Genomic DNA, 20924 nt, shown 5'->3' on the forward strand with positions numbered 1-20924 from the left:
TGACACCACTAGCAAGGAAATGGATAAGTAGTATATAATCAAATATTAAATAATTTAAACATTACAAAAAATACATATGTAGTTACTTAAACAATCTGTGTCAGAATATACTTGTTTGTTCACAGTTTGAATGTTGTTTCCAGTTGTTTAATTTCAAGAGTTGAGGTGAATTTATGACACGGTGTTAGTCTTTTCATGGTCGCTGTGTAAACACTGGGTCGGTACAACCTTTCCATCTACATAAGTCATGGACGCTAGTGCTAGATGAGCATTTGTAAACAATGTTTAAATAAATTGCATTTTATTTATTTATTTTAAGAAAATGACCACTTGATTTGCTATCCTCTGGGATCATGTCGAAGCCTTTGAAGCTGCACTGAAACTGCGATGTGGACCTTCAACCCTTGAAGTCCACTATGGAGAAAAATCCTGGAATGTTTACCTCAAAAACCTTAATTTCGTTTTTACTGAAGAAAGAAAGACATGAACATCTTGCATGACATGGGGGTGAGTAATTATCAAGACATTTTTATTCTGAAGTGAACTAATCCTTTAAAATCACAAATTTGGACATGCCTACAGGCCTTCACATACTCACAGTCAAACGAAGACAACAAGACCTATGCCTGTGCCATATGGGACAAGGCCATATTTTAGCAACATGGTCAGCCCATTTATGGTAAAGCAATGCAATAGGACAGATTCATAAAAACCACAAGAAAAACTATATTTTTGTTGGTTTTAACAAATGAGAACAGTATAATCTGGAAAAATCTCTCAAACTTTTGTGAATTGTAAATGTTTGTCTTTTCAAATCAAATATTCTAAATTAGCTTATAGCCTAATATACATTTTTAAACATAAAAATTAACTGTTCAGTCTTCGAACAACCTTATCAAATGAAATTAAATGAAAATGCATTTAATTTTCTGTGTTTATAGTACTCAATGTATTAAAATGACTCGAGAACTAGTAGGAGAGCAGGGTTTGTAAATTATTCAATTGCAGGTATGTATTTTGTTTTGGATGTCACATGGTAGCCTACAGCTGTAAAAGAACATTGCAGACAAATGCAACATTCTGTTAAATTTAAAATTGATCACAATATAAGAATATTATAGTACTAGACATCCATCCTCTTAACACTTAATCAGATCATGAGTATTTGGTGTGCTGTCCGAGGAGAGGCCCCAAGCTCCAAATTTGCCCCATATCCCCTGGCTGGGATAGGAACCAGGCGAGAGTGAGGAGGCTGGTGGAGGGATGCAGAAAAGCATAACGTGTGATGTGATATGCTTCACATAATGTAAAGACTACTGATTTCAGTCAGGATGCTTTTATTGACAAAGCAAAGGAAAAATAGAAGCTATGCCTGAATTATTAATGCAGGCACACAGTGAGCTTATCCATTCTGTCTATGCCATACAATGTGCAAAAGAATCATCTATATTGTTCTACATTTTCTGCAGAATGACTCGGCACATTCAGTAAAAATGCAAAGGAATATAATCAACTTACAAGACAAAGGCTTAATTGACATAGGGCCTACTATGGTTTGGTTGTCAGATAACGTGCATATGAAATGTATCTTTTTTGGCAAATATTAAAATTTAATCAATAAATATACAAACTGTACATGTAGGGGTACAACAGTTTTTCACTGTGAGAGTCACTTGTACATGGTCAGGCACCACGAGGGGCACAAACGGAGCATTGCCCTCTCAGATCTGATTTGTGTCCCCTCAGTTTCAATTTGTCCCCCCCAACTCCCCCCACACCTGATTTTAACTGAGGGGGAAACCAACCTACAACTCTGCCTCCATTCAGTTGGTAATAATGCTATGAGATTAATGTTTAAATTAGAAAAGATAAAAATAAATAAATGAAAAATGAAGCCAGTAGCTAGTGGCAAGTCACGTTCAAAATGACTGATTTATTTATTTATTTAAGAACGTTTGAGGCGAAGATGAGAATCTCAGGATCTAATTGTTACCATTTTATTAAAATACTAATGAACAGAACAACCGATACAAAGTGCGAGAAAATCAAATCAATAAGAAACCATGGCAATTAACTAAAACACGTGCAAAACTAGAACACGTGCAAACACAAAGGCTGCGTCGAAACCTGGAAAATGCTGCCATTGGAGGACACATTTCAAGGTTTGATGGCATCAAGGTACGTCCGTATGTTAGCTTCACCTGTCTTTTAAGAAACCTTCATCTAAACGAGTTTTGAAGGCAGCATATATGTATCCTTCGCTGCCTTTGATATCCCACAATCCTGTGCTTTCCAGTAGCTTTTGCTGGTCAGTTTGAGTGTAAATGTATGTTTTTTTTTAACCAACATTTACTCCTTCTGATGTAATTTAGTGATAAATTACTAATGAATAATTCAATATTTGTTTAGTTCTCACCAAAGCTTGCTCTATTTAGCTGACTGCCTCAGTAGTCTGTCTGAAATCAGTTTCATGAGGAGCCTTCATTGCACAAGCTCTGCCTTACATGCCATTGTCTGATAAGGCAGCGAGGCAATGAGTCAGCTGTTTTTCGGACGCAGACACTATTAGAACCTGTCATTACAATTTATGATTGGGTCATTGAATTATTCAAAAAAGATTGATGTGTGCAATCTGAAGTGAAAGCTCCAGAAAATTATGCATTTGAGCCCAATTGTAAGTCTATTATTTCTTAAATTTGTATCCCAGCAGCCTACATTTTCTATGCAAAAATGAAATGCATTCATCCTTTTGCATTTGACTTTCTCCCAAAATGCCATTTTCAGTTCTGTTAATTATATATGAAATAATTGCATTTTCAGTGCATTGACTCACATATGGAATGGAAAGCATCACAGAAGTGCCCAGGTTGAGCCTGGGAGGGAGTGACCATATGGATGAATGATGGATACATGATAGAAGATGAGATCAGGGGCTCCGGAGACTGGGAATGGGCTGGGCTGGGTGGAGCTCAGATGAACTGACCAGCTTCATGTATAAAAGCCTCAGTCTCACATCCTGTCGTGACTCAGCTTTGTTCAGAACAACAGACACCGTGAAGAAGAAGAAGAAGAAGAAGAAGAAGAAGAAGAAGAAGAAGAAGACGAAGACGAAGAAGAAGAAGATACACCAGTTAACCATTCAACAAAAGTACAAGGATTACAAGCAAAACCATGAGTCACTCCTCATATCGCACCTCTTATCACCGCACTTTTGGGGCGCCCGTCTATAGCCCGGTGTCCAGTCGTGTAGGAAACCGCTACATCTCCTCCTCTATGCCCAGCCGCTCTGTGGACTTCAGGAGCCGCTCCAGCGCTCCAGGCCCTCGTCTCTCCTATGATAAGGTGGACTTCTCGGTGGCAGAGGCCGTCAACCAGGAGTTCCTGACCACACGCAGCAATGAGAAAAAAGAACTGCAGGAACTCAACGACCGCTTCGCCAGCTTCATAGAGAAGGTCCGGTATTTGGAGCAGCAGAACTCAAAGCTGACTCTGGAGTTGGGTCAGTTTAGGGAGCAGCAGCAGGGGCCGTCAGGCCGCGCCAATGAGCTGTGCCAGCAGGAGATGAGAGAGCTGCGCAGACAGCTGGAACTGATGGCCAACGACCGAGACCAGATGCAGGTGGAGAGAGACAACCTGGCTGAAGATGTGGCCCTGCTCAAGCAGAGGTGTGTGTGTGTTGGCTGCTCGGGCGTGTATGCATTACAGATTCTTCATTTGTATCATTTTTGCATTGTTAATATTTCTAGAAAACTTCTGACTTTTTAAAATGTTTGACACACACTGAAAAAAATGACTTTGTGGTATTGTAAAATCTATTACATTAATTCATGTAATTTATACATTGTAAAATCAAGATTTAGTTGGAACTATATATCTTATGTAAAATTTACACAATTTATTAATGTAATAAATTAACTGAGAACAGAGAGTACATTTTACCATATATTTACAAATAGTATTTAATGTTTTATAGTCACAGCACATTCACCTAAAAATACTAAGTAAATTTTAATCTGAAAAGCAAAGTGTGTTTGAATCTGCCCGCCCATTTTTGTTGTTGCTCAAAAAGATCCCGGTTCAGTGGCAGAGACGGTCGGTTTGGGATGTCGCTTTTATATGGCTGACTTATTCTCGGTAAGTTCTGACTTTTCTATTTTAGATTTGTGATAACGATGTACTTCGTTTTGATGGTTTGATTATTGCATATACGTTACGGTTTAAAATTGACTAAAAGTGAGTTTTAATCACAATAACGGTAGCTAAAGCTAAAGCATTATCCACTTCTATAAAGTTGAGACTGGTGTTTAGTCAAAGATAGAGGGGATTAAATGTAGTTAGCCACGTTCTTGTAGAAAAAGTCACCCTGTCTGGTTAACGTCAAAATAATTTAATGTTAGCTGGCCGTGATTAAGTGCTGGCTGCCTGTGTGTGTGTCCTCTAGCTAATGTTAGCATTTTTTTAAAGTGTCTACGTTGTTTTTATATCCACTGAAAATTTCACAGCAATTATTTTATCAAAGCATAAGTTAGTGTGCACTCTGCACTAAAGAAGGAAAGTTTGGATGGCAGGTGAACTCTGATACCAAATAAGCATTGATGTATAACGTTAGCAACAAGTGCATGAATGTCAGCAATTCTATTTTAGTGAGCTAACGACATGAAGGTCCGGTCACCTTTTTAATGAAAATAAAATGTAATGTTATAAATGTAATTCTATTTCTTAAATGGAATTGTGTTCTTTCTTTCTTACAAACTGTATGCAGGAGGACAGTCGCAGTGTTGCTGCTGAGCATATCCTTAAGATGGTCATCCATGGAGCTGATTGAGAGGATCCAGTCGATGAATGAGCATTAAGGAAAAGTGACCATTCTGTTTCAGCTGGACTATGCATGTGCTCGTCATTAAAGGGTTAAGTTAGTTCAGTTCAGTCTAAAATGAAATGTCTGTCATTAACTCCTCTCCCTAATGTCGCTCCACACCCGTAAGACCTCCGTTCATCTTAACACACAGTTTAAGATATTTTATATTTAGTCCGAGAGCGTATGCAAGTGTATGCACACTATACTGTCCATGTCCAGAAAGGGAATAAAAACATCATCACAGTAGTCCATATGAGACATCAGTGGGTTAATTAGAGTCTCTTGAAGCATCCAAAATACATTTGGGTCCAAAAATAACAAAAACTACGACTTTATTCAGCATTGGCTTCTCTTCACTGTTTCAATCTTTATTTGAGGATTGAACACAAACAAGGAAGAGAAGACAATGCTGAATAAAGTCGTAGTTTTTGTTATTTTTGGACTCAAATGTGATACATTTCATATTTGGCTGAACTAACCCTTTAATGTTAGTTATGCCACTGTTGGCTGCTGATGTTTAGTTGAACCATATATGGTTAATTCTACAGTTATTGTAAATTATAATGAATGTACCTTAACTACTTAATCAGTTGATGTGAACATTACTGATTTAATGGTTAATTGTAAATTTTGACATAATAAACTGTTCAACTTTATTGTATTTATGTGTGATTTGTGATAAATGTATTTGATGCAGAGAAAATTATTACATTTATTTGGTTTAAAATAGCAACATTTACATAATAATAGTGAGTAATATAAATTAATTCAACTAAGTAATTCAAAATGTCAAATGGACAAACATTATAAAATCTACTTAATTACTTCATAAGAGTAAATAATACAGATTTATAAAATTTACTTGATTACCTTTAATAAATACAACATGCTAAGTTAAATATAATTAAGTAACATTTACTTAATGTCTTTGCAAATGTTACATTTATAGTTAAGTACATTTTACTTGATATTGGCAAGTAAGTTGTACTTGATTTCGCAGCAGTAAATTTTACTTAGAAAAACTGAGTGCAAATTGTTACAAAGATTTTATCAAGTAAATCTTACAAGTTGTTTTTATCAGTGCAGGCTAGTGTATTAGTGAATGGTTCACCCAAAAATTTAATCTCATTTTCTCACCCTCATGTTGTTTCAAATTGTTATGCATTTCTTTATGCAGTTCTTTGAAATACAAAATATTTTTGATGTTTATATGAATAATATGTTTGACTAGCTGAAGAAAGCAAGTCATGCAGGTTTGGAATGACATAAAGGGGGTTAAGTAAAAAGTTGAAGTTAATACTGTAAAGTTAAAAGGGACAAAGTGTCAAGTAGCCTAAGTAATTTGAAGAGCGGAGGCACGGACATTTCTGAACGTGGGAGCAGCTGATATTTTGACAGTTGCTGTTATAATGATACCTGTTGAATCATGATTCTGAAGGATTAATAATAGCCTATCCATTTATTACTGGCAGAAAAGTACTAGCATGTGTTTGTCCAGTGTAGGCCTACGTTAAATTTGCTCAGTCGGGATGTTTCTAAATGTTTACTTTGAAACAGAGTTGGTAGGCTATAAAAGAAAAGAGCTTTGCTTTAGTGGAGAAAAAATACAATTTGCAGATATCATTACAGAGGTTCGCTAAATATGGCTGAAGAAATTAAGATTAGATCTTATAACCGTGTGTTTGTCTGTATAATGATGTTCACGAGACATGGGCGTGGCAGCGACTGAAAGTAACCGAGACAAAGAAACTGCAGCAGCTGGGAATGGATCCTCCCATCCTCATCTATAGGCTGCAGCGGGTTAGACTGTGTCTAATGGAAGAGACATTTAAACAACGAATGCTCCACATCACAAAGCCTACTGTAGCCTATTCAGTCTTTATTATGAAGGAAGGACCTCGTTTATGCGTGTAGGCTCCTGCGAAAACACAAAAACAGACAGATGTGCCACTCATTGCTCCCTAAAACGAGTCTACTTTAACCTTAACACTTTTTTAACTTTATTAAAATGAGTCTACGCTCGTTTAACAGCGTGCACGAATTCCGTGCGCGCTCCGCCTTGTTCTGCCGCGCTGCGCCTCCAGATAATTAAAGGATTTCATGCAGGGCGTTTTCCCTGAGGAAAAAAGGTAAGTTCCTCTTCAAAAAAAAAAATCGAAGAAAGTCTAACAACAAATAATACGAAATATGGAGTCAAACTGTGTGCAAAGCACAACAGACACCAAAGGATGTAAATAGATTATTATTGAAGGTTTCCTTTATTTACGACCCAAATTAATGTTTTAAAGAGATAACCTACCCAAAAATCAATTAGCCCATGATTTACTCACCATCGAACCATCCTAGGTGTGTATGACTTTCTACTTTCAGACGAATACAATCAGTTATATCAACAACAAAAAAAGTCCTGCTCTTCCAAGCTGTATAATGGCAGTGAATGGAAGACCAAAAAAGTGCATCCATCCATTACAAAAGTGCTCCACAAGGCTCTGGGGTTAAAGTCTTTCTTAAGCGAAGCGATGCGCTTGTTTAAGAAAAATATCCATATTTAACACGTTATAAAGTAAAATTTGTATAGCTTCCGCCAGACCGCCTTCCATATTCAACTTGTGCAGAAAGTGTAATGTCTCTCGCAGTTCAAAACAATTACGCAATATGTCCTACATCATATGTCTGTCAGTTACGCTTTTTTCGTAGACTACTCGACCTTTCCACCTGAACATAGTTTATATATATATAAAGCCTATAGAAACAGAATAGTTTATATATATATATAAAGCCTATAGAAACAGAATAGTGGATAATTAGAGGAATAGAGGAAATTCTAAGTCTAATTCTAGGGGGGAAATAATGGGTTTGAACTATTTGCAAACAATATTTGTATTATATGCACATAGCACAGTATCAGTCAAAAGTTTGGAAACATTAGAATTTTTTAATGTTTCCGAAAGAAGTCTCTAATGTTTACCAAGACTGCACTCTAAAAAATGCTGGGTTGTTTTAACCCAATGTTGGGTCAAATATGGACTAACCCAGCAATTGGGTTATTTTAACCCAGCGATTGGATAAATATTAGCTTAAGACAACCCAATTGCTGGGTTAGTCCATATTTGACCAAACATTGGGTTGTTTTTTACCCAGAATTTTTTAGAGTGAGTATTTATTTGATCGAAAAATACAGTAGAAACAGTAATATTATGAAATGTTATTACAAGGTAAAATAACTGTTTTCCACATTGATAAAAATAAGGGAAAAAATTATATTGATAACTGAGCACCAATAATAATTTATAATAACGGAGCACAAAATCGTCATATTAGAATGATTTCTGGATCATGTGACTGAAGACTGGAGAAATTATGCTGAAAATTCCACTTCGAAATAAATAACATTTAAAATTATATTAAAACAGAAAACAGCTCATTTAAAGTGTGATAACATTCACAATATTACTGTTTACTGCATTTTTGATAAAATGAATACAGCCTTGGTGAGCTAAATAGACTTTCAAGAACATTCAAATTTTGACCGGTATGCACTTTTATTTGTATGCCCTTATATTTCGAAAACAGATGTTTTTTGTCTCTTCAATTCAAAACGGCAATATTTGAGAAAAGAGTCGTTTGCATCACTAGATGTTGCCGTTGATCATTTGACATTTCTAACTGACAATTTGGCTATTTCTAGGAGGGGACTGATACCCCTCAATGTCTCTATGGTAGTTACAGGCAACCGTGAATAATCCATTATATAGCAAATCACTCACATTTCTCTGACCCAATCAAATGCCAAAAGCCAGATGAAAAAAGTAAGTCTAGATAACTTCTGAAAGTGTCCATACTCAATGAGGATCTTATAGATAAGGGCCTTAAACACGACTGTAGGACAGTTAAACACATATACTCTGAGAGGAACCCAAGAGATTGGTAGCAATAAATGATGATATGGATACAGTAATATGACTCCCTCTACGTGTTTGGCTTATGCTATGAATCGCTTATTAAATTTGTCATAAGAATTTATTTGACCCAACCGGTACTAATGTAATCTCAGATGCTTTCAAGCCAATCAGCTAATCGGTTCTCTGACTCTCTGCCAGGGAAGATTTTATATTTATATCGACCTTCACTTCAGACACACAGTCTTTGTAGCTGTTATTCTGTTATTGTGTGTAAGCTTACTTGCCAAAAAAAATCTCTTTCTGACTTCTGGGACAATTTGTTTAGTATCTTGGGGAAAAATCACCATTTTTAATGCATAACTAAAGACTTTAGAGAATATCACAAAACACAAAGCCCTCACCCAACCCAATATCAAATAAATGATAGATTACTAGATTGAAGCCTGCACATTACATTTCTATACACATAAAGGTCTAGACACATTTGGGAAGAAATCGACTTCTAGGTGCCAATAAGGAGTTTTATGCCTCAGTTATCATGTGGTGTTTCACAGTTTCCATATGATTTTATAGATCTCCTCATACTGAACAACTTTGCTTCAATCAAATATTTCATTAAATATTCATGATTATGTAAAAAAAACTACTTTTGCGAACTAGTACTAGGTTTTTTGCTCAATCTGAATAAAACTAATGCAGTACAATTCTCAGGGATCTCTAGGTCAATAGCCATGTTTCCATTACAGATTTGTTCAAACCTTTTGCAATATTTTCTAAATGTCGATAAAAAACGAATGCGAAATGACAGCGTTTCCACTAATCAATGTTATGTGACTAAAACTTTTTTATTTTAGTCATTCCAAAAATGATGCCACTTTGCCACATATGTTGGTAGGTTTATGTATAGGCCACCCTGGCCACAGCACTAGCCATTATTTTTAATCGAGGAAAGCCCCATATTCTTGGCAGTGGTCTTATATGAGGTGTTTCTGGGGGTTTTCTCCCTCATATCTGCTTCAAAGGTCTTAATGATAATTTGTGGCCTTTCTTTGATGTTTAGAATCCAGTATTCCTGTAATTATATTTTATTTGATGATTTTAATAAAGAGCTCTGTCTTGTCTTCTGTTTCCAATGCAGTTTAGCAAAAATGTCATGTAAAAATTTTTTTTTTGCAATATATGCGAGTTTTTGCGAAATTGACGCGTTTCCATTGGGCGTATTTTCAATTTCAGTTTCAGTTTGCGCAATTTGTAGGGTAATGGAAACGTGGCTATAATTATAATAAAGTTTGAACTTTACCCTTGGGGTAGTTATAATATAAATGGTGAGCATATGCGACATATGATTCTAAACAAGCATGCAAACTTGTGGAGATCGGACCATAGCTGGCACTATAACTGTTAAAAAGCCTTAAAAACATATATTTATGGGAAATTGCCTGTATTGGCTGTCAATAGTCTTTTCCATCTATGACTTGCTTGCTAAATAAAACATAATATCTTTTGACACATGTGTTTAAAGGCCTAAATGCTTGAATCCTCTCATAATTGTTTTCAGGTTAAACGAGGAGATGCAGAAAAGACAGGAAGCTGAAAACAACCTGACTCTCTTCCGTAAGGTAACGTAATAATGGAATATATATCTCACAATATTCCACTGAATGCTATTTCTGCAGTCATTGTCATACAGTTCGCAGTCGCTACCATTCAGAGACTTGTTCGCTTGGGAGAGAACAGAGGCTCAGTGGGTGTTAATATCACCTCAGAGCAAAAGGGTCCCTGCTTCGAGTTTGCATATCACATAGATTTTCCATTCTCTCTCTCCATGTCTGCATGGTTTTCCTCCGGATGTTCCGGTTCCAACACAATCCAAAGACATGCAGCATAGGAGACACACACAATCACACTAATGCTTACATTTTTTTTTAATATCTAGACACTGATATAATATTAATATTCTGACTGTGTGTGTATGAAGGATGTGGATAATGCTACACTTGCCCGTCTGGAACTAGAGAGGAAGATTGAGTCTCTGATGGACGAGATAGAGTTCCTCAAGAAGATGCATGATGAGGTGAGAGACAGATAGATCATTAATGAATGATGAATTAGAGAAGGTGAAAGTCAAATACCTGCCTGCTTTTATTGATGATATCTTTATGTGCTGTTTAAATTAAACTTATTTTCTTTCTGTGAACATCGATTCAGTGTTCATTGTATAAACAAGTAAAAATGTCTAGTTCAACCTAGTCATAGTTTTCTCGTGATGTCATTGGAACACACACCTGGAGGACAAAACAAGGCTTAACTCCACTGCTTGCCACTCATTTTCGCCCTGTTTAAGTACTAATGCAAGTGATATTAAAAGAGCACATTTAATATAAACAATTTATTGATGATGCATAATATATAGAGGCAAAGAGATGAACCCAGGATATAAAAGTTTCCATAGAAAACCATTATCAAGAAAAGGCTTAACTGGGCGAACATCAGTCCTGAAGAGCCACAGTCCTGCAGAGTTTTGCTTCATCCTTCATCAAACACCTGAACAAGCTAATCAGGGTCTGAAGGTTTAGTAGGAAGCTACAGACAGGTGAGTTTGATCAGAGTTGGAGCTGAACTCTGCAGGGCTGAGGCTCTCCAGAGTTCTTCACCTGCTATATGGTATGCATCATCAAAAAGGTGTATAGTGAATTGGATCTTTTAATATCACTGTTTTAGTACATTAAGGCATTCTTAAAGGGGTACTTCAGCGCTGGGAAGATGAATTTGTATTTAAACTGGGTCATCAATGTAGTAGAAATGTGAAATTATTTTTGAATTTGGTGCCTTCTAGACAGAACAAAGACAGAACATGTATTTTTGTCTCATGGGGATGAAAGACTACAATTCCCAGAATGCTTCGCTGCCCTGTGAGGCCACTCCCAAAGCCACCAACTTGATTACTGTGACTGAGTTAGAGAAACTGAACGTGTCTGTTCAATATAATGAGTCACCGCGCGAGTATCACAGCACTGAGCACTAACTGCAGGAGTCAGATAAATGAGCTGATGAGCTCTCATGATGAGAGCTGAGGTAATCGCGACTACACTCGCGGAATACATTCACAACGCGAGTTCAGTTTGGCGCGTTTCAGTTCATGACTTTGCAAGCTTAACTTTCATAGAAATTAATTTGAGAAGTTAAAAGACTTGCATTGCTCACCATAGCTCTGTTTAAATGAGTGCCTGTAGCTGCGAACTGAGCTATGAGTGTGATCTCCATCCCTCATGCGCGGGTTAAAAACATGTGGAAATGCTGGCCCCTTTGCTGGCTGTAGTCTTTAGCCTTTGAGCAAACATTCCTCTATGATGCAAATATCGTCAATTTGCATCATAGGAGGAATTTTTCCAGAAAGAAAATGCATAGTGTTTTTCTTGTTAAGTGTTTAAGATGCTTTTCACTAGTTCACACTTGCATCAAATTAAATAGAATAAAGATTATGTGTATTTGGCGTGCTGTCCGGGGGAGGGCTCCGGGCTCGGAATTTGGCCCGAATCCAGAGTAATCCTGCGGTTGGGTTAAATATTAGCTTAAGACAACCCAATTGCTGGGTTAGTCCATATTTGACCCAACATTGGGTTGTTTTTTACCCAGAATTTTGTGTGCTGTACCGAAATTGTACCAAACCGGGACTTCAAAACTGAAGTACGTACCGAACCGTCAAATTTGTGTACCGTTACACCCCTAGTATAGCCTAGAAATCTAGACGCACCCTAGCGGCAGCAAATCTAATCTGCCGCGAGTGTCGTCTAGCAACTCTCAGTACACTTATGAGCTGTAAGCTGCAAACTCTGGTCGGGCCAATCACATCGTGTATAGAGTCGGTGGGCGGGGCTTAACATAATGATGCCAGAGTTGCGCTTGCTGCTTCTAGTAAACACAGAAGCTGGCGAATGGCGGTCTTTTGAATCCGCTTTGGCCGCGACTCTGGAAGACTTGGAGTTAAGCTTTTCTCTGAGAAAAGAACGGCACTGAAGTCATTCTTAAAAAGGGAAGATGTGTTCGGAGTTTTGCTGACCGGATACGGCGAATGTTTAATCTTTCAACAAGCTTCGCTTCACCTTCGTTGCTCTGGTTGGTTGTAGCGCTATCCTATCGCGTGCAGAGGGAGTTTGACAGACAACGGTTTATCCGCCCTTCGGATTGAGCTCAATGTTGAGTTTCCAGACCAAACATCTTGATGTGGGTCTGGCTTGTCAGGCTACCCCTAGTATGCACTGAGACAAAAATCCATTTGCCCACATATCTAAATGTAGGAAAGAAGTTGAATAAGCCCTATTTCTAAAAATGGTGGAGTGTTCCTTTAAGTGTATTTTAAGTAGTTTTTTACAGTTTTTATAGTAACATTTTTATACAGAAAATATAAACTCTTCATAAAGTTTTGCCCTATAGACATCCTTTGCAAGTGCATTACTGTAAAGACAGTGTAGCGGATGGGCATGCACTGTGAACAACATATTTTTTTTTAATTGAAGGAGTCGTCAAAATTAGTATTGCCATTTTCTGCTTGATTACTAAAGCATTTAATGAACCTGGGATGTTCTTTAAAATGTCATTCTAAGTCACTGTTTAAGACCTGAGAGAAATACATTAAAAAATGTAAATACTTTTTTTTCATATGTAGGAAATCCAGGATGTACATGTGAGTGTTCAGAATCAGCAGCTGAAGATGGAGGTGATAGAGTCATCCAGCCGCCCTGATCTGACCGCGGCACTTCGAGACATCAGAGCTCAGTATGAGACCATCGCCACCAAAAACATGCACGAGTCTGAGGAGTGGTACAAGTCCAAGGTAAGTGAAACCACGAGTGAGTGTCAGTACAGTACTGCAATACATACTGATCATCTTTCTGTGTTTTCTCTATTAGTTTGCAGACCTGACCGATTCAGCCAAGCGCAATGCTGAGGTCGTGAGACAGACTAAACAAGAGACCAATGACCTGAGGAGGCAAATTCAAGCCCAGACCTACGACATTGATTCTCTCAGGAGCACTGTACATATGAAAACCCAACCTTCTTTCTAAACTGTCTAGAGTCATTATACACTATATTGCCAAAAGTTTTGGGACACCTGCCTTAACAATCACATGAACTTTAAAGACATCCCATTCTTAATCTGTAGGGTTTAATATGGAGTTGGCCCACCCTTTGCTCGCTCGCAGAACGCAAGCTTCTGGAGGGTGTGTAAGTCTGAACAAGTGAGTTTAGGTATATTGGTGCAGAGCCAGTGGTTGTTTTGTAGGCAAGAACTAGTGCCTTGAATTTGATGCGAGCAGCCATTGGCAACCAGTGCAGTTTGATGAAGAGAGGCGTAACATGCGCTCTCTTCGGCTCATTAAAGACCACTCTCGCCGCTGCATTCTGGATCAGCTGCAAGGGTTTGATAGTGCATGCTGGAAGCCCAGCCAGAAGAGCATTACAATAGTCCAGTCTGGAGAGAACAAGAGCTTGAACCAGGAGTTGTGCAGCCTGTTCTGATAGGAAGGGTCTAATCTTTCTAATGTTGTATAAAGCAAATCTGCAGGACCGGGCCGTTGCAGTAATGTGGTCAGTGAAGTTTAACTGGTCATCAATCACAACTCCAAGGTTTCTGGCTGTCCTTGATGGAGATATGGTCGATGAACCAAGCTGAATGGAGAAATTTTGATGAAGTGCTGGGTTGGTTGAGAAAACAAGTAATTCTGTCTTTGCAAGATTGAGTTTAAGATGATGCTCTTTCATCCAGTCAGAAATGTCTGTCAGACAGGCAGCGATACGAACACTGACTGTAGGATCATCTGGTTGAAATGAGAAGTAGAGTTGAGTGTCATCAGCATAGCAGTGATAGGAAAAGCCATGTTTCTGAATGACAGAACCTAATGATGACATGTAGATGGAGAAGAGAAGTGGTCCAAGCACTGAGCCCTGGGGAACCCCAGTAGCTAGATGATGTGACTTAGACACTACACCTCTCCATGACACCCTGTAGGACCTACCAGAGAGGTAAGACCTGAACCACTGGAGAGCAGTTCCTGAGATCCCTGCCTTCTTAAGTGTTGACAGGAGGATCTGGTGGTTAACTGTGTCAAAAGCAGCAGACAGATCTAGCAGAATGAGCACTGAGGATTTGGAAGCTGCTTTTGCCAGTTCCACAAGGATTAGGAGTGTGTTTATGGGGATTTTTGACCATTCTTCTAGAAGCTCATTTGTGAGGTCAGGCACTGATGTTGGACGAGAAGGCCTGGCTCTCAGTCTCCGCTCTAATTCATCCCAAAGCTGTTCTATCGGGTTGAGCTCAGGACTCTGTGCAGGCCAGTCAAGTTCCTCCACACCAAACTCGCTCATCCATGTCTTTATGGACCGACGCTTTGTGCACTGGAGCGCAGTCATGTTGGAACAGAAAGGGGCCGTCCCCAAACTGTTCCCACAAAGTTGCTGGAAGTGATTGTAACGCCTGAATTCGATGATTTGTAGGGGTACCAATACTTTTGGCAATATAGTATAGTTCATGGCAGTAACCATGTCTTGAACATTGCATGTAAACATCCTCAACTGTTAAAACTAAAGCGTCATGTTGGAATTCACAATCATCCTTTTATCTGATTGGCCGTTTCAATCATTTTGAGATTGACATGACCACTGTGCCAGCATAAATTTTTTTACTTTTTATTTATTGTAAATTACTGAGTGATCTCCCACAATGACTATAGTGGTTATAGTTAGCTTTATATAAAAATTATATACACTGTCATTGTTAACATTAAAAATTAAAAGATTTTTAATGTTTTTAGAAGAAATCTCTTCTGCTCACCAAGGCTGCATTTAAAAAAAATTAAAAATACAAAACAATACTGTGAAATATTATTAACATGTAAAATAACTGTTTTCTATTTGAATATATGTTAAAATGTAATTTACTCCTGTGATCAAAGCTGAGTTTTCAGCATCATTTATTATCATTATTTATTAGAAAGTTCAAAAGAACAGCATTTATTTAAAAAAAAATCTATAAAATTATAAATGTATTTGCTGTCACTTGATCAGTTGAATGTGTCCTTGCCTTAATTTCTTTAAAAATAATAATAATTCTTACTGACCCAAAACTTTTGAATGGTAGTAAAATGTAAGCTTTTTATTTCAGATATAACATGCTGTTCTTTTGAACTTTCTATTCATCAAAGAATCCTAAAAATATATATTTTTCAACACTGATAATAATCCTAAATATTTATTGAGCATCAGATGATTAGTGAAGGATCACGTGACACTGAAGACTGGAGTAATGATGATAAATTCAGCTTTGATTACAGGAATAAATTACATTTTAAAATATATTCAAATAGAAAACAGTTATTTTACATTTTAATAATATTTCACTATATTAGTTTATATATATATATATATATATATATATATATATATATATATATATATATATATATATAACGCAGCCTTGGTGAGCATAAGATATTTCTAAAACATTACAAATATTGGCGATCAAAAACAATTAAACACCAGTGGAAGTCTATGAAACTCCCTCATTTAGATAGCTAAACGTGTGTGTGTGTGTGTTGGCAGAACGAGGCTCTACTGAGGCAGATGAAAGAAATGGAGGAGCAGTTTTCTGCAGAAGCTGGAAACTATCAGGATACTGTGGGGCGTCTAGAAGAGGAGATACAGCGCCTGAAGGAGGACATGTCGCGCCATCTGCGGGAATATCAGGATCTGCTCAACGTCAAGATGGCCCTGGACATCGAGATCGCCACCTACAGGAAACTTCTGGAGGGAGAGGAAAACCGGTAGGAGTGATGAATTGAGCAACAGCTTTGTGTGTTTTGCTCCTGGTAAAAGATGACCCTTGTTCTTCACTTTTCAGAATTGCGGTTCCTATCATGAAAATGCCTTCAATAAGTGGACACAGTGGTGGTGAGTCTATCATAACTTATAAAATGATGTCTATGAGTGTTTTTATTATTTATTATTATTATTATTTTACCCTAAAAAGTTAAAAAGCGGGGTGGGGGGTTGTAAAATCGCACATGCAGACCAGGGATGCGTTCTTCGTACCTCGCTTAATACATCTCAGATAATTAGACAGGTCCCAGATCTTTTAATTATGATAACTGATCTCTGGCTAATTTGGTTCCTCAAACAAATTTGCGGATTGGATTAAAATATCTGGATTAAGTAATCTAAGATTACTGTGCGTTCTTGTGTTCCCTGAAGAGGGCAGATGCATCGATAATCGAAACCACGATCAGCAATGCAGCGTACATTGTACACAAGTACATAACCAGCCAGTGTTGAAAACTATCTCCTTACCTTATCCTGATTCACAACGGTAAGCTTGTAATAATGTTATAATCTGAGTGGTACTGGTATCTTTCCTTGGGTAAAACGAGCTTGCTGCCGTTTGTCTTTGCGTCATTGCATCACGTCTGTAAACATAAAGAAGGAGTCCGGCTAGTGTATCACATGTGAGGATGCTGCAGGTGGAGGATCATTTACAGTCTTTTCTCACAGCAGCTGGAATAATTAAACCTATTTTGATTGCGGATGTAATTCAGAAAGATTCATCCAACAATCATCAGTCACAACTGGAGTCACCACTTTTTTCCTCAGTTGGTCAGAACAAAAGTGGCAGACATGTTACTTGTTCAGATGATATTTTTCAGTATAAATTCTTATTTTGCTCAAACTCTAAGACGTAGAATCTGTGATTCTGAAGTACAGTATCCACATGTGGTGAATGATTGACAGCCACACACACTCCTCAAAACATTAGATTCATCTGTGTGGAGGAGCCGTGCCGATGCACAGCCGTTGTAAAGATAACTCCGCAAATAACTGTAATTCCAGGTTTCAAACAGATGGAGACAAAGAGGCAAAACTTACAGACTGCAGCTTTAACTTAAGGAAGGGTCCGTCTCAATCAGTTTATTAGCTCTCGAGCTTGTGAATCAGTATATCGTGTACATAATTTTAAGCACTAAGGACGCTGACTCTACACATTGGGACACTATTTCCGGCGACAGGACCACGTCCTCATTGTACAACATCACTACTGGTATTTATGAACAACAACAGAGCTGATATCTTTCTGACATTACTTGTAATGTTATTTAAAGGTCCCGTTCTTCGCGTGTTTTCAAAGCTTTGATTACGTTTACAGTGTCCAATATAACATGAGTTCATGTTTCACGTGTAAAAACACAGTATTTTTCACACAATTTACTTCTCTGTATACCGCTGTTTCCTCTGTCCTAAAAACGGCCTGATGATTTCCTTGTTCTATGAAGTCCCTCCTTCAGAAACACGTAACAAGTTCTGATTGGGCCAGCGCTTCCCGTGTTGTGATTGGACAGCAGCTTAGTGCACGTACCGGAAAGGTCCCGCCTCTTATCATGACGGGTAGATACACGCGCTCAATGTTATTGCAAAAATGTCTATATTGCCTTATCAATTTGAGCCGGAATCAGACCCGGAGAATATCGAAGAGGATTGATTACAACCTGCTCAGGAAAGACTTTTGCTGGATGTTTCAGAATGGTCAGCTGTCTATTCAGGAGTTTAAACTGATCATTACAAACACCAACACTCGATGGTGTCTGAATGAATTACTACACTTTTATATGCTAAGTTTTTCGGATTAGTTTCAATTACCATATAACGTTAGTTAACAAAGCTAAACAGCGTTGCACTTTCTGTCATGAGTTACATAAACTGTTAAACGGACCGACTTAAATAATAAAATACACTTACCGGTTGTGGTCCATAAACAACGCCTTCTCCAGACAAAGAGGGAACTGCGTCATCTTTTAAGAATAATCTTTCTGCGAATCCGGCATTAAACGGATTGAGATTGAGGAAGCAGTCCTCAGCAAAATGTGCTGCACATAGTTTTAAATTGTGATTATAATTTTCCGGAACCCAGTCAAACATGAACTGTAGCCATTGATCTCGTACAGCGTCCGTGGGAAGGCCAAAGGTGATTTGACTCCGGGATGAAAATAACAGCGTTTCAATGGCATGGCGACAAACACTCTACAAAAACAACGATTCCTATTCTCGACCTGCGAGAGCAAAAGGACAACGCCCCCTTTTTTGCGAGTTCTTGTGGGCGGAGGGTTAGTCAACAAACGGTTCTAGTGACGTCATTACATCCCTGCACTTCCTGCTGTAGTCCAAACCGGCCGCTCGCTGTAGGCTTTGAAAGGGAACTTCTGTTAAATAAAATATCTCGCTTGGCATTGAACTTTGAGCTTTATAATTTTACAGGTATTATTTATGCTCTAACAGCAACATTACACACTAACTAAAGTTTGAAAGATGGAATCGCAAAGAACGGGACCTTTAAAGTACATTATGATAGATACTTTGCTTGTTACATATACGCGCAACATTTCAGCCTTAAATAAATGATAAATGTTTGCTAAAATGTATTCATTACCTGTCTAACGATGTATGTTTATGCTGAAATATAATAAAATAATGATTATACTTTTCTAAAAACACATATCAGCATGGGATAATCGTAATCACGACTTCAGAAGTGGAAATTATCACATTTTTGATAGCACATGAAGGTGGCATTATACCTACTCAGCTAACACAAGCTCTTGAAGCTCCGCCCTCTGTGCCGGGAGCAGCAGCTCATTTGCTTTTAAAGGGACACATAAATTCACATGCAATCTAGGGACATCAGATACTTATACATCTTGTAAAAAGGGGCATAATTGGACCCGTTTAAATTCTCTCTACTACTAAACAGTGGGTTGTTTGACTCTACCTTTGCATCATGTGTGCTGTGATTTATTTGAACAGATTATGGTCAGTTTTCTGATACTGGATCTGGAAAGAAAGTCCTAATCAAGACTGTGGAGATCCGTGATGGAGAGGTGAGACCACCAGATCTAGTGATTCCAGTGAAGTTCGACATCAATAACAGAGATTGTATCACACATTGTTCGCGTTTGACTTAAAGGGTTAGTTCACCCAAAAATGAAAATTATTTAATTAATTACTCACCCTCATGTCGTTGGACACTCGTAACACCTTCGTTCATCTTCAGAACACAAATGAAGATATTTTTGTTGAAAGCTGATGGCTGAGAAAGGCTTCAGAAAGGCCTCCATTGGCATTCAGTACATTCCCACTCACAAGACCCATAAACGCACTAAACACATCGATACAAAGTCCATCTCACTACAGGGGCTGTACAATCATTTTATGAAGTGACGAGAATAGTTTTTGTGCACAAAAAAAATAAAAAATAATGACTTTATCCACCAAGTTGTTGTCTTCCATGTAGGTCTCAGACGTGAACTCACGCGATAGCGGCTCCTCCTCTTCCGGGTCATGTATCCGAACAGAGGATCTGCATAATATTCTTGCGCATGCGTCGAGTTCACATCAATAACTTAGTGGATAAAGTCGTTATTTAGATTTTTGTGCGCACAATAATTTTGTCACATTGTAAAATGATTGTACAGCCCCTGTAGTGAGATGGACTTTGTATCGATGTGTTTTGTGCCTTTATGGGTCTTGTGAGTGGGAATGTTCTGAACGCCAATGGAGGCCTTTCTGAAGCCTTTCTCAGCTTTCAACAAGAATATCTTCATTTGTGTTCTGAAGATGAATGAGGTCTTACGGGTGTCCAACGACATGAGGGTGAGTAATTAATGACAGAATTTTCATTTTTGGGTGAACTAACCCTTTAATTAGTAGTAATATTTAATGTCCTATCTCTCTAAAATGAAATGGTATTAGTTATTGCTTTGTTAAATGTACATTTGCAGCAAATATCTAATCATTTTGCTCATTGCTCAGGTGGTGAAAGAATCCACAAAGGAAAAGACCAGAGATGAGAAGAAAGATTCCCATGGTCAAGGACTGTCTGACAGAGATTAGGACATCTAAAATGCTCGATGAGTTATTGTGTGCTGCAATTTTAAAGGGACTCTAAGAGTAACATTTAGATTGATGCTAGTAGTGTAGTGAATAATCAGCAAATATTTGACTCAGTATTGTGTTTATGATGGTGCTATTAACATTTATGAGCATAACATGACTGCCTTATCTAAATAAATCATGTGTGTAGACCTGAATAAAGTCACTAACTCTAGATATCCAAAAAAAACAAA

General features: G+C 37.9%; 1 protein-coding gene across 2 annotated transcripts; it reads left to right on the plus strand.

Moving 5' to 3' along the window:
* The first annotated feature begins 102 nt into the window (after positions 1-102).
* On the plus strand, positions 103-20924 carry prph (peripherin). Of its 2 annotated transcripts, XM_067431232.1 has the most exons (11): positions 103-217; positions 320-507; positions 2821-3665; positions 10319-10379; positions 10739-10834; positions 13427-13594; positions 13671-13796; positions 16360-16580; positions 16658-16707; positions 19606-19679; positions 20611-20924. In XM_067431232.1, the coding sequence occupies exons 3-11, from the start codon at positions 3172-3174 to the stop codon at positions 20689-20691; spliced, it is 1371 nt and encodes a 456-aa protein (XP_067287333.1). In that variant the 5' UTR covers positions 103-217; positions 320-507; positions 2821-3171; the 3' UTR covers positions 20692-20924. The 2 variants fall into 2 exon arrangements, with proteins under 2 accessions (XP_067287333.1, XP_067287334.1); XM_067431233.1 differs by lacking the exon at positions 103-217 and having other exon boundaries at positions 229-507.

The sequence above is a fragment of the Pseudorasbora parva genome, chromosome 22 (assembly GCF_024679245.1).
Source record: "Pseudorasbora parva isolate DD20220531a chromosome 22, ASM2467924v1, whole genome shotgun sequence".
Classification (NCBI taxonomy): Eukaryota; Metazoa; Chordata; class Actinopteri; order Cypriniformes; family Gobionidae; genus Pseudorasbora; species Pseudorasbora parva.

Coding starts and splice junctions, on each gene's coding strand:
- prph (XM_067431232.1), top strand. CDS start 3,172: ATGAGTCACTCCTCATATCGCACCTCTTATCACCGCACTTTTGGGGCG. Junction 16,708..19,605: donor AATAAGTGGACACAGTGGTG/GTGAGTCTATCA, acceptor TTATTTGAACAG/ATTATGGTCAGTTTTCTGAT. Junction 19,680..20,610: donor TGGAGATCCGTGATGGAGAG/GTGAGACCACCA, acceptor CTCATTGCTCAG/GTGGTGAAAGAATCCACAAA.